Source organism: Coregonus lavaretus, assembly GCF_964263955.1.
Source record: "Coregonus lavaretus genome assembly, chromosome: 28".
Classification (NCBI taxonomy): Eukaryota; Metazoa; Chordata; class Actinopteri; order Salmoniformes; family Salmonidae; genus Coregonus; species Coregonus lavaretus.
The window spans coordinates 14813347-14831307 of record NC_140015.1 but is presented as its reverse complement, the minus strand read 5'-3'; the positions used below and the strand labels follow the sequence as shown (position 1 = coordinate 14831307).

The 17961-nt window shown below is 40.3% G+C and overlaps 2 protein-coding genes across 5 annotated transcripts; one reads left to right on the top strand and one right to left on the bottom strand.

Moving 5' to 3' along the window:
* Window positions 1–626: 626 nt before the first annotated feature.
* Window positions 627–10281, bottom strand: LOC311104234 (zinc finger CCCH domain-containing protein 7A-like). 4 transcript variants are annotated; one of them, XM_084145976.1, is made up of 23 exons: window positions 10128–10281; window positions 9146–9235; window positions 8742–8781; window positions 8433–8636; window positions 8164–8322; window positions 7978–8058; window positions 7842–7895; window positions 7682–7718; window positions 5744–6147; window positions 5338–5617; window positions 4947–4972; window positions 4680–4821; window positions 4184–4342; window positions 3870–4075; window positions 2979–3079; window positions 2416–2597; window positions 2167–2240; window positions 1902–2038; window positions 1705–1810; window positions 1483–1591; window positions 1222–1355; window positions 944–1107; window positions 627–831 (listed from the first exon to the last, which is right to left on the bottom strand). In XM_084145976.1, exons 2-23 carry the CDS (start codon window positions 9211–9213, stop codon window positions 642–644), a joined length of 3057 nt encoding a protein of 1018 aa, XP_084002102.1. In that variant the 5' UTR covers window positions 9214–9235; window positions 10128–10281; the 3' UTR covers window positions 627–641. The 4 variants fall into 4 exon arrangements, with proteins under 4 accessions (XP_084002102.1, XP_084002103.1, XP_084002104.1 ...); XM_084145977.1 differs by having other exon boundaries at window positions 5371–5617; XM_084145978.1 differs by having other exon boundaries at window positions 5371–5617; window positions 5771–6147; window positions 10128–10217.
* Window positions 10282–11748: 1467 nt separating this feature from the next.
* Window positions 11749–17012, top strand: LOC311104235 (phospholipase A2-like). The gene is made up of 4 exons (XM_084145980.1): window positions 11749–11836; window positions 13164–13332; window positions 14045–14151; window positions 14862–17012. Exons 1-4 carry the CDS (start codon window positions 11800–11802, stop codon window positions 15008–15010), a joined length of 462 nt encoding a protein of 153 aa, XP_084002106.1. The 5' UTR covers window positions 11749–11799; the 3' UTR covers window positions 15011–17012.
* The last annotated feature ends 949 nt before the right edge of the window (window positions 17013–17961 follow it).

Sequence of the window (17961 nt, the reverse complement as noted above, 5' to 3'; positions counted from 1 at the left end):
CATAGAATGTCAACCTAAATTCTTTAGGCTGCTATACCAATTAACAAGTACCAAATCAATACTTGTAATAAGAAATCAAGATTTTATTTTGGTTGGTCCATATCTTCCGAAACCAACAGGCATAAATGCAACGAATTATGGAAATAATGAAAAAGACCTACATGAACAGAATTTGTGAAAGGATGCAGAATTCCATTTCAAACATTCCAATCTTCAAACTTATGAATCGTATAAAACAGAAAGGAGACCCCATAAGAACCCTTCTTAAAAACACAAATACATAACAAGCCTTTTAAGTCACCCACGACAGAAGAGCTGTTCTGATATAGTGTCTACCCCTGCTTTGGCTTCTCTGAGTAGGTCATCACTCCATTTTATGACAAGCAATCTTTGTGATGCGTCAATGATCGCTACGTTGCGTAAAAGGCAATGGTGCATCTCTTTATCTGTGATAAAAGGAACACAGCCATGATCATTTGGAGCACATGGCAATCTTTGTACTTTCCATTAAAATCAGGCTGTGCACTGAATCTCTCCTCTTAATGGTAGACTAGAGCCTCTCCAAGGTCACCTGACCCTGTACCTCTTACTTACTACTGCAAAAGATATTGCATCCCAACATAATCATTGTCATCAAATCATTACTTTATGTCTTTAAGCAGAAAACTATATTTGCCAAAGTCATTGTCATTTGGGGCTATAAGATGGTCTTTTCTTGCTTTGGCCAGTTTCATCAAAAGGAACTCCCTGCGCTCCGTCCATTCCTTTAGTTCCTCGTTTCCATGAGCCAGCTTACACAACTCCTCCTCTGTGCAAGTGCCTTTAAGGTATCTGTGGAAATGGATGCAGTATCAGAAATGTCAGTCACCAATAACACAATTTCCAGTAATCAAATTAGGCACCAGTGACCTAAATAAACATTGAATTAGCATAGAAACCTTACCTCTCGCAAACTCTGAAGGTGCCAGTGGGGAAGCGATACTGCCAGCAGTTCTGATCGTCTTCAGAGTTGAACACTTTCTCTCTGTGTTTTTCTGAGGTGATGTGCTGTTGCCACTGCCTGTCACTGTTGCAGTTCTTACCACAAAGCCAACAATGGTTGCCAGCCTAGCATAACATAAATCATCAAGATGATATTAGCATGTTGAAGGTTTGTGGTCACTTAAAGCATGTTGAAAGTTATATAATCATCGGGACGTGATTAAAACAGAGCTTGCTTACCACCTCCTCAGCATAGTCTGTGGGCATGTGGATCTGCTTCCCATTCTCCTTGATGGCGCTGTTGGAGGCCTCCTCGCTCCAGCCAGGCTTCTGAGACTGCAGCCAGCGCTCATACAGCTGTTCCATGTCTGGAACTAAATGGACACACACAGTATAGTATCTGATTAAGTTTGTATTACTCATCATAATTACATGTATTGTACATCACACAGGCACGAACTGCTGTACAAATACTACAGTCCATCTGTAACATGAACTCACTGTTGTTCTCTTTCATGTATGTCCACAGGTCCCTTTCCTCTGTGCTGTGTGCAAATGTGCAGTTCCCGATGTACTGGCACTTTTTGCCAGTAGACACGTGCATGCAAATCTGTAAGTAAAACACACACAAAACATGAGGACAAAACATGATCCTCTCTGGGAGATTCCCATTCAAGTCAGCAAAGTATGTGGTCAGACATACTGCAGCCCTGCTAGGCCTACCTCAAACTGAGATGGGATGGGCTTTTTTGTTGGGAGAGGGCGGATCGTTGTCCACTTCTTGCGTTCGATGGAACTCACCAGCACCACTCGTTTGTCTTTTGACCAACTGCAACACAGGTCAGATGCAAATTACTATGCTGACAAGGCTCATTATTCAAATTGATCCTCAAATGGTTTCAGGGGAGAGAACTACTCACGAATGCCTGGCTTTGGCAGTGCAGTACTTCTTGTTCTTGTCTGCCTCACTAAGTTGGCCGTTTCTCCAACACTGCCCACACACAAACTGCATCTTCAGATTTGGGGGTCCAAACCTCTTCAATGGTATGGTGAATTGCTGGAATGACACAAAATAAATGGTTTGTGTTAGGTAATGTGGAAAATCTGCAGTCAAATGAACATTAGAAATATGTTTAGGAAACAAAGCATTTTCTGAATATAGTGTTGTGTACAATGACTGTTTACCAGGGATCCTTGGGAGCCCGCCTCCATGTTCCAAAACCTATTGGCCTCCTGGACAATATTTTCAGGAGTGATGCCTATATGATCATAAACAGATTGCAAAGAGTTTTAAGAGGGATGTTCACGTAGAAAACCCACAAAAGTTACCAGAAGCTCCTTAAATACTCAGAAAAGCAATCTTGTTGAATTACCAATAACATTATTTGATTAGATGCTATTTGAAGGCACCTTTAATAGGTGGTAACAGCTTACCTAGCTGGTGCTGCATCATCCACACCTTCAGCTCGATCAGGCTGTGGGCATAGAAGCACTCATCTTCCCGCACGCAGCCGTAGCGCACCTCATGCCGACAGATGTCCATCTGGTTCTGCGGACTGTACGGACGGATTTTGGAGTAGCGCACAGTGTTCTCCCTCAGAATGTGGACCAGGCACCTGAAAGCACAACAACTCGTATAAAGTTCACAACCCCACTGTGCAGAGCATAGAATCATGTTCCAATATACACTAGTGGGCTTACTCAACAAAAAACTGTAGTTGGCCAAACTAAAAAAACACTCCTACATTCTTCACAAAATTAAGATTAAAAGAAAAAGCCTGTTTGAATTCACATGCAGTTATGCTACAAACTATACACAATGTTTAGTTGAGTTTGTGTGTCCAAATGAACAGTCTTACAGTATAAGAATGTTTTTAATTACTAAAGGAACCGGAGCAGTCAGCCACAAACCATCACTTACAAGGTAGACCGCTGCTTAATTCACTTTAAAACTTCTGCATCTCTCTCAGCATGTTTAAACAAGTGAAATGGCTTACTTATGATCTTCAAAGGCATGCTCTGTCACGGGGTGAGAGCAAAGAGATGGGTTGTCCTTATTGGTTTTGCTGATTATTCTGGGTTTGTGATCAAAACACACCTGGAGATCAGATCAGATACATTAGAGAGATGGACAACTCTTACAGGACACTGTACACAGAGTAGAGGTTTTACTAAGGTCAAGTGTTTTACTGAAGGGCACAGCTCCCATTCATAACGCTGACACTGAAGGTTATATGCCAGATGCAGTAATATGACAGTCAACATTAGTGTTGTATTAGGGCAATTCCATGGTAACAGAATGACGGCAAAAACAACAAACCGTAATTCTGTTACCAAACTTTGCATCTGCACTAGTAAATGTTTTTAATTAGATTTATTATCAGTGGAAATTGTTAAAAGTTGTCCTAGTGCATAGATGTGTATGGTTTGTTTAACTTTGCAATCATTAGTTTGGCATACTTTTAAAACAGAAAAAAATCAGTCTCAGCATCATTGTTACCATGGAATTATATTGCTCATGAGAATAATGAGGATTCAGGATGTGGTTACAGTAAAGGATGTGGTTACAGTCATGTTATCAGCTAGAGGTTAGATCAGGGAAACTCCAAGTCAAAATTTCCCTCTATAACACAGGAGTGCTCCTGCTGGTTTTCATTTCTCCCTGACACTTAATATAATTGATTGTCTAGAGCACACACTATTACTCTGGGCTAATTAAAAGGCAAAACCAAGCATCCACTGCAGCACTCAAGAACCAGAGTTGTGCACCCCGGCTGCTCTAGCACAACAATGGCAATACAAATAAGTCAGACTCAGCAACTTATCAATGAAGACACCCCATTACAGGAGGAACATCACATTGTTTTACATTAAAAAGCCCAACTTACCCCACAGAGGAACATGAATATCCCGTGATGCTCCTGTAGGATCTTCGGGACAGTCAGATTGATCTTACTGGTGGGCCCAAATGGATCAAAGAGAAAGTCTCTGCAGATGAAGCCTTTGCGCTCCAGGGACCAAACATCAATCTCCTCTTGGCAGTAGGCAAACGTGCAGTGACCAGGGTACCTGCACCCCTCTCCAATGGCGACATCTACAAGGTCATTGTTTTGGTTAATAATCTCCATAGGCAGCTGAACACTGGCACAGACGGACCATGAAGCACATTGGAGGAGTTAGTAGCAATATTTGAGAGGCTTACCTTTGCAGATGTAGTAAGGCCCGACATACTGGGATTTTGTCGGTCTGGGTCTGATCAGCTTCCATGATTTGTCTAGGTGATTTTTTATCCTTCCAAGTAATATGTCCTTCTTGCATTTGTGCTCTTCGGTATAGAATGTGAAATCCAACACTCCAAGCCCTAGTGATAGGATATCAACATGAGCTTTCACATCCATTCCCATTTATCAACCCAGTTTCATACTCTTAGATATCTCACAATAAGCAAAATAGCCTTATTCAACTACACTGAACAAAAATATAAACGCAACATGTAAAGTGTTGGTCCCATGTTTCACAAGCTGAAATAAACCCCTGCCCAGTCATGTGAAATCCATAGATTAGGGCCTAATTTATTTATTTCAATTGACTGATTTCCTTATATGAACTGTAACTCAGTAAAATCTTTGAAATTGTTGCGTTTATATTTTTGTTCAGTATATATTGAATGCAGTTATTTACATGAAGCATGTTCTTACCAGTTTTGACATAGCAGTTTGAGCATGCCTGTTTGAATTCATGAGTATCAGCCAGGGGATTTTTGGCCAAATCCACAACAGGATGGGGGGTTACATCTGGCATCCCCAGGGCCATTCCCATCGGCTTATCATGGTTGGTCAACTGGAGGGGGAAAAAAAGATCATGATTTATTTAAAACAGACATTAAAAACTAAAAAGACATATGAACAAAAGGTACTGTTGTGTAAATATCAGTTGGACATGAAGACTAGACTAGCTAGACTCACCTGCATGAACGGATGCTGACTATATCCTAGATTTTGGAGGGGGGAAAATAAAAAGACATCAGACATTGACAAAAAGTTTATGAAAAGTAAAATCAAATTTCAGTTGATTGTTTTGTCAAAATCCACATTTGTTAGCCAATGAGATTTCACTATTCAATAAGAAGTTATTTACATTTTAGTAATTTAGCAGACGCTCTTATCCAAAGCAACTTACGGGAGCAATTAAGGTTAAGTACCTTGCTCAAGGGCATATGGACTGATTTTTCACCTAGTCGTCTCGGGATTCGAACCAGCTTACTGGTTACTGGCTCTCAAGAGCTAGGCTACCTGCCACCCCAGATATAAGATATAAGGATAATAACAAATGTTCAACACATTCGAGAGGTATTACCGTTAAACTGGCTGTATGCAACTCCTTGCATACCTGTCTGAGGCTCTGACATGGAGAGACTATCCAGTGAATCCAATGGAGAGGAGACCCCGAAGGTGTCTAGACCTAAAGAGTACCCGCTGGCTTGTGGCTTGTGGTAGGGAGGAGGCAGAGTCACTGTGCACTGTGATGCCACATGCATAAAGGGGTTCATATGAGATGGCATAAGGAAAGGACTAGACATGGAATTCGAGGGGGCACTGGTTGGAAAAGGGATAGGCCCCTTCATGGTGGGAATGACCTAGAGGAGAGAGAACAACACAATCATCATAAGATATTGTTTTAACATGATATTCAGAATTAAAACAAAAACAGATAAAGAACTATAATTTAATGTGCAAAAAAAAATAAAAAAATGTTTTCCTACATTAGCAGCAATCTCCCATGAACGTACCATGGGAGATTCTGTGGAGCCGGGGCCAGCTTGGTCCAGCAGATCATCCAGGTCATCTCCAATGATTTCCGCATCGAAGTCCGGACGAGACTTTTGCATTGGCAAATGGTAGGACTGGGTAGGGCTGGCTCTGGCACCATTGACCAACGTAGGCAAGGGCATGGGCTTGGAAATGGGCATAGGCAGGGGCACCGGAACATGAATGGGCTCTGGGGTGTGAACCTCAACAGGTGAGACTGAAGGGATGATGCTGACAGGGGGGGATTCAGCTTCCATTCTCTCATTCCGAGGGGGGTGCACCTTCATGGCTGCCACTGGGTCTAGGCTTGGGGGGGCCGCGTCTGGACCGCCAGTTTCCTGAGGGGGCTGATTCACTTCTACAACACAGGTGGGAATGTGGAAAGTGCAAACAGATTATTTTTTTGCAACAAGACCTTCCCCCTTTAAAGGTCCAATGCAGCCGTTTTTATCTCATTATCAAATCATTTCTGGGTAACAACTAAGTACCTTACTGTGATTGTTTGCTGAGGATATTTCTGTCTGTAATAAAGCCCTTTTGTGGGGGAAAACTCATTCTCATTGGCTGGGCCTGGCTCCTCAGTGGGTGGGCCTAGCTGCCAAGTGGGTGGGCCTATGCCCTCCAAGGCCCACCCATGGCTGCACCCCTGCCCAGTCGTGAAATCCATAGATTAGGGCCTAATTTATTTATTTAAATTGACTGATTTCCTTATATGAACGGTAACTCCGTAAAATCTTTGAAATTGTTGCATATTGCGTTTATATTTTTGTTCAGTATACATTGTTACATTTGTTGGTTAGCTAGCTAGCAATTTTTTTGCCATATTAGCATAGACATGACAGTCAAAACACCTCAAAAAAAGACATGGTATCAATAACAATAATAAGCGAGCTTACTACAATTCCACACATGGCAGCTTCTTGCCATTGTTACTAGCCATCTGACCATTCAGAATCATAACAACGCACGCCTTCCAGCCACGTCGATGTGCGTGCATCATTTACGTGATGTCAGCCAACCTATCGATTGGTCTATTAACCAATTTAGCCAGGCAGGCCAAAAGTCCATCCCACCAAAACAGCTCTTACACTAAAAAGGGCATTATAATTTTCATAATTTCACAGTATTATTCCAACCTCAGTGTAGAAATATACACTGAGTATACCAAACAGTAGGAACCCCCCTCTTTGCCCTTAGAACAGCCTCAATTCGTCAGCCCATGGACTCTACAAGGTGTCGAAAGCGTTCCACAGGGATGCTGGCTCATGTTGACTCCAAGGCTTCCCACAGTTGTGTCAAGTTGGCTAGATGTCCTTTGAGTGGTGGACCATTCTTGATACACACGGGAAACTGTTGAGCATGAAAGACCCAGCAGCGTTGCAGTTCTTCACACAAACCGGTGCACCTGGCACCTACTACCATACCCCTTTCAAAGGGACTTAAAACTTTTGTCTTTCCTATTCAACCTCTGAATGGCACACATACTCAATCGTCTCAAGGCTTAAAAACAGTGGAGGCTGCTGAGGGGAGGACAGCTCATAATGGCTGGAACGACGCTAATGGAATGGCATCAAACACATGGTTTCTACCATTCCACTCCAGCCATTACCACGAGCCCGTCCTCCCCAATTAAGGTGCCACCAACCTCCTGCGTTTGAAAATCCTTCATTAACCGTTCTCCTCCCCTTCATCTACACTGATTGAAGTGGATTTAACAAGTGACATCAATAAGCGATCATAGCTTTCACCTGGATTCACCTGGTCAGTCTGTCATGGAACGAAGGTGTTCTTAATGTTTTGTATACTCAGTGTATACAAAACACAGGAAAATCACATTTGACTGCACTGGTCCTTTAAGTAAATTACTCAAACTAAATCACAGAATGTCTTACCCATTTCTATATCTTCCACAGATGTAGATCCATGACACTGAAACAAATAAAAAAGAAAGCTCTTAAAATCTTTACTTGCTGGTATACCACGTTCACTTGATGCAAGTAATCTGTATTGTGTCCAGATTGCCACAAAGAAATTGAATTCCCTTCCCTTTACCTTGTCATTGGATGCACCTGAATAACTTGATCCAGGCAAAACATTTAAGGCAGGCTGTTGAAAGAAATGTCACAAGGTTAGATACTAAGCCACATACTGAAGTAGCCCATTCATACTCAACACAGTGCACTCTCACCTTACTCCTGACATAGGCTTTACGGATTTTCAATCCCAACATTTTGGCAAGGTCCTGAGTCAATCGTATAACATTAGGATCCTGAAAGAACAATCACATATTGACAATAAGGATTATGAACTTAAGACAGTAAAACTAACAATCTACAGAGCCTTTTCACATGGTATATTTTCTCTGCCGTCTCACCTGAGGCACTGCAAGGGAGCACTTCGCTACAGCCTCATAGGCCTCCTTATGCCTGCCCATCTCTTTCAAGGCTCGGGCTTTCCTATAAAGAGCTCTATGGTTTCCCTCATTCAATTGAAGAGCTTTCTCACAGTCTACTAGTGCTTCATCATGCAGACCCTGAAAAAAATTTCACAAATTATACCACTATTTGAACAGAAAATAAATAGAAATAATAGTAAATTCATAAATGTAAGACAAAACACACCACTTTCTTAAACCTGGCTTACCGGTACAATGTTCAAGTAAGCAGCAGCTCGGTTGGCATACAGCTTTTCCAACGTTCCAGTAGATACACTGATGTCCTCCGAGTCTGCATATTCTGCTATGCTCAAGGCCTCAGTGTACATTTCTATAGATCGCATCCATTCCCCTTCATTGAATACATCATTTCCTTCACCAAACAGATTCCTCACAAGGTCCTGAATGAACACCTGAAAAAACAAATTGAACTTCTAAATACCAAAATATGGAGGTGCATTCTGAGCTTCATATGTCATTAATGTAGGTGCTGCCCTTTGGGTTGATTGCATAATCACCTCATATTGTTCCTGAGTTCCAGGATAGGGCAGAGTTGACCTAGAAACAAACAAGTTTAAACTTCGATCTCCTTGACGTTGAAAACATGAGCATTTTCAAGTATTACACCATTCAAGGACATCATGGAGTAATCTTTCCCCAAATAATACAATTTCAATATTACTCACATTGAGGCACAAGATCGAGAAATTGCTAAACAACATCTGACTTGTTGTAGTTCCAGGCAGTTACCACTATGCAAACACTTAGGCTGTCTCCTGTGAAAATGAATTGTAATTCTCTTCCCCCAAGACCATCCTTTGGTGGCTGACAACAGCTCTGTAGCATGATTTCCCTATGCACTCAACCAATCAGCATTCCCTGGGTACACTGACTTGGACTGGGGATCCCTGATCATACTCACTGGATGAACTGCAGCCCATTCTGAATATCCTGCCAGCGACTGCTTCGGTCCTGACACAGGATTGACATGTTCACCTGTTTCTTTAAGTCTCTGTCAACACAATATGTAATTTAAAAGTTAGTCAGCTTGCTAGTTGACATGTTTTAGGCCTACTCAGAGCTAAAGTGTATCATTGTCAAAACCTTTTTATCTTAGGCCTGGCATACAGTACGAATACATCCAAACATTAATTTTCATTAAGTTACTCACTCATTAACTACAATTCACATCATGAATGTGTATAACGTTAGACAGGTGAAATTACTTTTGTGGCTTAACGTGCTCCTAATTCAACAAAGCATACGGGAGCCTCGAAAACCCATGGCTTTAAACTTCGTCATGCCTTGAACTTCCTGTCTGTCGACTTCACTAGTTAACGTTAGTTAAACGTAATCTGTCAATATTTCGAGAAGATATAAAGCTAACTAGCTAAAGTGAGTCTGCTTACAATTGACAACTAGTCTGGCTATAAAAATCAACAATACAGTACAGTAGTTGGAAGAGCTGGTCCTGGACGAACGTTATAAAGTGTACATTATCACAAGTTAACACAATAACGTCAGAGGAAATGTTCGATACGCATGGACATATGTAACTACCTAGCTAGTTAGCTAGCGTCTAGGTCGAAAACATACCTCAACCAAGGTATGCTAAATTAACTAAATTAGACTAACCGGTCGGGCATGATAAATATATTGATATTCTAAACACAACAGTATGCAATGTGATTGCTAGCTAGCCATTGCTATAAAGTGTACAGTTACTTGCTTGCTAAAGATGACGTTCACTAGTACCTGTACATTTTTCTACAGTAACGTGTGTCGGGCAGGATATGCAAGTGAGCTAGCTACATGGCTAACGTTACATTGTTAGCGGTGTAGCTAATGTTAGCTATCTAGCTAGTTAGATATCTTACAAAAAATGACATTTAAAATATGCTCACCCTTAAGAAATATTTAGATGTCAAAAAGTCCACACCTAAATTAGTACAGCTTAAGATGTATGATTTGTTCCCCGGCCAGCATCACTGCTTTCTTGAGTGTTGGGGACACGAATCATGATGTGGCCTGGTCTCTGGCCTGACGTTTTTCATGTTCGCTAAATTCCATTCTTATTCGAGGAAACAGGGCCCCCTGTTGACCACAAACTGTGTGATCTGACTTTTTACTTTAGTAAGCTATGAAATTACAGTACAATGTACATGATGAGATCTTGAAATGTCAACAAATAAATATTATAATTCATATGAATTATGAACGGAAATATAGCACCTAAAACCCTCACAAACTTTTACAGATGAACAATTGAGAGCATCCTGTCGGGCTGTATCACCGCCTGGTATGGCGCCTCCTGTAGCTCAGTTGGTAGAGCACGGCGCTTGCAACGCCAGGGTTGTGGGTTCGATTCCCACGCGGGGCCAATATGAAAAATGTATGCACTCACTAACTGTAAGTCGCTGTGGATAAAAGCGTCTGCTAAATGACTAAAATGTATGGCAACTGCACCACCCGCAATCGCAGGGCTCTCCAGAGGGTGGTGCAGTCTGCCGAACGCATTACTGGGGACAAACTACCCGCCCTCCAGGACACCTACAGCACCCGATGTCACAGGAAGGCTAAAAAGATCATCAAGGACATCAACCACCCGAGCCACTGCCTTTTTTGAGGTCAGTACAGGTGCATCAAAGCTGGGACCGAGAGAATGAAAAACAGCTTCTATCTCAAGGCCATCAGACTGTTAAATAGCCATCACTAGCACATTAGAAGCTGCTGCTGCCTATTGAAATCACTGGCCACTTTAAGAAATGGAACACTAGTCACTTTAATAATCTTTACATATCTAGCATTACTCATCTCATATGTATATACTGTATTCTATAATACTCTACTGTATCTAGTCCATGCCGCTCTGTCATTGCTTGTCCATATATATATTCTTAAATTCCATTCCTTACTTAGATTTGTGTGTATTGGGTATATGTTGTGAATAATTAAGAGGGATTGAGAGGGAGTGAAGTAATGTTAAAGGACAATGTGCCTTCAGGGATCTAACATGAAAGGAAGTTAGATATTACTTGTTAGATATTACTGCGCTGTCGGAGCTAGAAGCACAAGCATTTCGCTACACCCGCAATAACATCTGCTAAACACGTGTATGTGACCAAGAAAATTTGATTTGATTTGATATACAACATTTTGACACAGTTGACTTGCTGGGCCTTTATGAACATGGTTTCTGTGAGGAATTGCATGCTATAAGGCTGTTGACATGATAAAACAATGACCACAGACATTAATTTATTGATAAAGTAGACCTACTTCTAGTATTCTACATGGCATTAGTCCTGAACTGAAGTCCTTGGTCTTCCAGAATCTGAACAAAAGTCATTGAGCAATTGGCTTTAAATAATACTAAAATATGGACTCTGGGGTGATTCTAACAGAGAGGGAACTCAAACCAAGTTCAGATCAGTGTTCAAGGATTAGGCTACAGCAGAGCGTCATGAGAGGAGGAGGGAGTGATCCTTAGGAGATTATTCAAGCCAGACTCTAAAAAAACTCTCCACACCAGAGTGTAAATAAGCAGCAGTGCATGCAGACTCCCTCTTGCACACCATGCCTGCGCTTTATCGGATACTTCTGCTGTTCTCTGGTAAATTGCTGCTTGAATTTCTTTAACTTTTTAACACATTTTGCAGGGAATAATTAAGAGGGATTGAGAGGGAGTGAAGTAATGTTAAAGGACAATGTGCCTTCAGGGATCTAACATGAAAGGAAATTAGATCTGTTATATTCTGATGATTCAACTCCTTAATTTCACACAAGAATACAACTGTATGATCTTGAAATGGTTTAATCTTTCATTTTCATTTCAATAATCTTGTGATCTTTATATAGAGCTCATCTGTACCAATGTCAATTGTCATGTCTTGTATGATGACAACTAATATGCACATGACAATTTCATGTTAATTAGATCTGTGAAAATAGGTTATAGAACTAGACCAGAGTATAAGAGCGTGAAAATAATTTCCAGCTGAACAAAAAGTAAAGAAGTCCCATACAAAGTGTGAAATTGTTTTGTATTGTGGGAAAGGGGGTTAATTTCATAAGCTATGGTTGTCTAAAAATATCAGTGTCAGAGAAATTATAGTCAATCATTAATACATTTGGTTTATTACAAGTTGCAACAAGGAGACACCCCAGCATAGAAGCATAGAAAACGTTGAACGGGCCTTCTCTGAGAAGGTACTTACATATTAATCAGACAGTACCAAATGTTCTCTGAACATCAGCCCGAGAGGCTTGTAAAGTCAAAACAAGACAGTGACCTTGCCAGCTGCTACAGAATCAAAGTGTTCATAATGTCATTGTGTCCTCAGTCCTTATACCTTCATTAACTCTGGTGTCAATCACTATCAAACGATATGAGAACAATTCATAACATTCAGTAACAAGTCTAGTGACCATCAACCCGTACACAAATGAGTGTCACAAATAGAACACTGGAAATCATGTGTCTGACAGAAAGGGAAAACATAGACATTTGCTAAGCATTGTGTTTATCACTCTTTACTGAATATGAACTTTATTCATCTGTAATATTCCCAAATACAAAGAGCATCTTTCTTGGAAAATGTGAGGGACTTCTCCAGGCTTGCAATTGCAATATTAGGTCATCACGTTGTAATAATACAGCATTTCCATTCAGACACTTTGGAAACTTAGACATTCAAAATCATTTTTATATGAGAGACTAATCACAGATCTCCACTTATCAATATTCACTTGATGACAGGACAAATGACTAAAGAGATAGTATGAAGCAAATGGCACATATTAAGCAAGGCTGCTACATACAGACAAGTATATGCAAGTGCACATTTTGAACAAGATGTGTGTACACGTGATTGGTGTACATGTGAAGAGCTGAGTTTCATGTTCTTCTGTTGTTGTTGTTGTTGTTGTTGTTTTTGCAGTGGTAATGGCCTCTATGGCACTGCAGAGGCCCCCACGGACTAAGAGAGGCCTACTGGAGCTGGCAGGAGTCATCAAGTGCAGCACGGGCAGATCAGCCCTGGCTTATATGATGTATGGCTGCTACTGTGGACTGGGGGGTCAGGGCTGGCCCAGGGATAAAGCAGACTGGTGAGGCAGTAGGACATTATGTACAAGTCTGGCATGTTCTGTGAAGCTGATTATGTATTACTGAGCTATATAGTTGTAATGATGTATAAACATGTTAAAAACATGTTGTTTTGTTTTTTGGGGGGTGCCATTTCATAACAAACTCAGATCATTTAGTGTACCACTGAATGAAAAACCCCTCAATCAACTGTTCAGTCTGGTTGGCCACAATAACAACCTGCGTTATGTGATGCAGTTCAAACTGCAAAGTGTATCATTTTGGGTGTTCTTTTTAGGTTTTGCCCTCCTGCCAATTGGATATTTGAAAATAGATATGCACAACCAGCGGAGCGCCCAAAATCCTTACCATAACATCCTTCTGTCCACTAATCACAGACATGAACTCCCACAAAACCATTAAACTACAGAACCTCCAGCCTATCTCTCACAGGCCTGCCCACTAACAATAGTTGAGCCCATCCTCTTTCATTTCCTGTTGTTTTAAATAGAGCTGCTGTTGGTCCAAGCTACAATAATATGTAAAAACGCCCAGTCTCTGCCTTTTCAGTTAATAGTTTCTCAAACATTATTAATCCAATTATAGTTTTAATTGGGTATTTTTCAAACTAGAAAAAGGGCCTGTATTACTTATGTAGTGCATCACTGAGACAGCAAATAGTTCTTATAATGTCCTGTTTTAAGTGTTACAGTAGTGTGTTTTGCCTTCTTTAAGGTGTTGTCACAAACATGACTGCTGCTATGGAGATGCAGAAATTGCTGGTTGCCAAACCAAGACAAGAAAGTATCAATGGACATGTGAGGACAAGACTGCAGAATGTGGTACACCATCTCCTTTTTATGCACATGAATGAGACATAATGATTCAATCAAGCTGAATAAGTCTATCCCTCCCCTTACACAGGTGTGGACATTTAGAGAAAGAAAATACTACATGCCGTGACTGTCATTTTTGTATAGCTTTGCTGTTAAAAATGAATGGGATTTTCAGTGCATGGAAATTAACAGATGTGTGATCAACAAACATCTGTATAGTTTACAAACACTGCAGACATTATAGGGGATGGGAGGGTTAGGAGGGAATGGGCAGAAAGGAATCATTTCTCACCCTCATTTTCGGTTATTTTAAGCTCTCACCATAATTGCTAATCGCAAAAGCACATGGGAAAAGCAACACCATTCAGGATTTTTACAGTGTTTATTTGTGCATCAGACATTTTCTAACATTTCTAAACCTCTGAGTGTTTCCTTCATTTTTTTTTTTTTTTTTTTTTTAATGTCATTTAGCAGACGCTCTTATCCAGAGCGACTTACAGGAGCAATTAGGGTTAAGTGCCTTGCTCAAGGGCACATCGACAGATTTTTCACCTAGTCGGCTCGGGGATTAGAACCAGCGACCTTTCGGTTACTGGCACAACGCTCTTAACCACTAAGCTACCTGCCGCCCCTTCATATCCTCCACAGACCACTCCTTTCACATCAGCTGTCATTGAAGGAACCTACTCACCCACTTAACCCTCTTTTCATTCCAGATGATCTCAAGGACAAATGTGAGAAGATTCTCTGCAAATGTGACAGGGAGGCAGCCAAATGCTTGAGAAAGGCACCTTTCATACGGAAATATGCTATGTGGCCAGACTTTCTCTGTGGGTGTACACTGCCAACATGTAATATCTACTGATTCAATTTCAATTTGCTGTGTGTCTATTTATGTTAATAGAATATCAGAAGGATCCCCTTCACAACATTATAATGACATGTAACAGCAGTAATACTTCATGACATTTTGTATGGGTATCTCCTTTTTTCTATTTACATGAAAAGGACAAATATGCTTAAACCACTATAACAGTGTGACTATGTCATTAGATAAACAAACTGTACGATGAGGCTCTCCAAATTGAGGATAATGACCAGGAATTATAAGCACAGGTAACAAACTAGTGTACAAAACAGAGAGCTCAGTAGTGGCTACATAAAATCCCAGGGCTTATTCAAAGGGGGTGGAATGTTGCAGCCAAGGAGAGATCAGGTAGCCGCCTAAGTCCTTACAATAGTGTGCTTATACCCGGGTGTGTTGTGCCTTACCTTATACTCCCTGAGGTTCTGTTCTGCCGAGGCCTCTTTTCCACTGCTCCAATCCTCTCCAACTAACCCAGCATGATATTTCACCTCTGAAAAGGATTCTTAAAGCATCCTGAGGTTTTCACCTGATTTATGTTTTCAACTTAATGTTTACTTTGCTGGAGCTAGGTAGCCGTAAAGTATAATGTACAGCATGTGACCAACAGATGGCAATGTTGAATGTTTACTACAAAGCTAAGATGCATGTTCATGTTACAGTTTACAGCAAAGATGCAAACACATGCATACACTATTAGTAGCATACTGTATACTTACATCTAGCCTAATGAATTTCTATCTAAGGCAGACCTGTGTGCAAATACTATTTAGGGTATTTCAATTTCTTACAAAAACACTTGAAGTAAGTATTTTGATATTTTTTATTTGAAAATACAAGTAGTTGAATATTGGAATGTATTTGGAAATACACTTGAAAAGTATTGGCATGTCTTTGAAAAGGCTTAAATACACAGACCAGTATATTTTCAAATACAAATATTAAAATACTCCTTGCATTTGTCCCCAGGTCTGTTTGGTCCTAGGGGTATTTGAAATAACGTATTTGGAAATAAGTATTTTAAATAGTTTCGGCTATTTATAGATAATTATTCAAAAACACTTTCAAATACTTAAAATTAAAGTAGCTGATTTGGCAAAAATCATTTGAAAATACTCAAATACACAGAAATATGTATTTGAACCCAGGTCTGCTCTGAGGTAGATCCATTTCTTGTCTACCTTTGTGGCAGGTGACATATGAACAGCATAGGGAATGTCAAATTTGAGGCAACTGAAGTCTGTCTTATACTTTATTTGGCCATGTTTTGTCCCACCACAGTGCCTCTCAAATGAATTCCTAACTTCAAATGATTGAGATGTTTGGAATGTTTTGCTATTTCTGTTTTTGGTCATGGCTCTTTGAAATTATTAATGACATCAATAGCCTTAAAGAGATACATTTCATCAGAACCCCAAACTCCTGTAATAATCTGAATACATCATACAGATGCTATGACTATAAGTAGTCTGTATAGAAGTCCTGCTTTAATCTAATCTACAGTGGTCTGTGTTCATATTCTGGGAATGTTGGGCATTCTCCTTTGGCAGTGCAGATGCAGCTCACAGATGCTCATGAAAGGAATCTGGCTCCCCCTTTGGGCACAGGAAACACAGGCTGCTTGAAGAAGGCCCTCCTCCTTCAATACAGTCATTGGTATTATGCTTTTCCCCACGTCACTCCCACATGGCCCAGCAGTGAAATCCCTGCAGAGATGGCCTCAGTTTCCAGACCTGCGCTTGAGGACATAAGGTTAGGAAGTACATCTGTTTGTGTGCTAATGGTGTGGTGGTGGAGGATGTTCCCCCAGCTGAATGGTTTTCTGGTTTCGTAATCTGCTGTAGGTAGTGTAAGCAAGTACTCACCACCAGTAGGTGGTGTCATACACATAGTTAACTAGACCTAAGACTAGATAGACAAGGAACAAGACAATACAAATGTTTATTGTGTCTGAATCATATTTCAGTTGAATTGATAAGAAATAAATAGCTTAGTTTGGCTGAACATTGTGTCTACTGTTGTACCTCATGTAAAGCATAAGGACCAAAAATGAATTCAAATAGTTTTCCATAGAGACTGTAAGTGTGAGCAGTAGGGTCAATAGATAATTATGATGTCTGACTCCTATTTTGCACATACATTCCTTCCCACTTATATGACCCGATGATGACCTCTGAGAAAGAATGTTGGGACCTTTTGCTATATACTGTACGACACTACTGACCAGTAAACTCAGAAGTACAACAGTCTTCATCATGTGAACCAATGTCAACAACTATATTAGTGTAACCTGATTACTTCAGTAAGTGCATCCACTTGTCACAGAGCACAGTGAGGTAGCTAAGCCTGCGTGTCTCATTTTCTAGCTCACACGGGACACTCCCCCACACGAAAAAATATATACATTTAAAAATATATTTTTAGATACATTTTTGGGGATATATGTGAAATATTTGAAATTGGCCCCAAACTATTTTTTATTACTTTTAAATACATTCCAACATGTATTACGGAAAGTATTAAAAATAATAATATATATACTACCGGTCAAAAGTTTTAGAACATCTACTCATTCAAGGGTTTTTCTTTATTTTTACTATTTTCTACATTGTAGAATAATAGTGAAGACATCAAAACTATGAAATAACACATATAGAATCATGTAGTAACCAAAAAGTGTTAAACAAATCAAAATATATTTTATAATTGAGATTCTTCAAATAGCCACCCTTTGCCTTGATGACAGCTTTGCACACTATTGGCATTCTCTCAACCAGCTTCATGAGGTAGTCACCTGGAATGCATTTCAATTAACAGATGTGCCTTCTTAAAAGTTAATTTGTGGAATTTATTTCCTTAATGCGTTTGAGCCAATCAGTTGTGTTGTGACAAGGTACGGGGGGTATACAGAAGAAAGCCCTATTTGGTAAAAGACCAAGTCCATAATATGG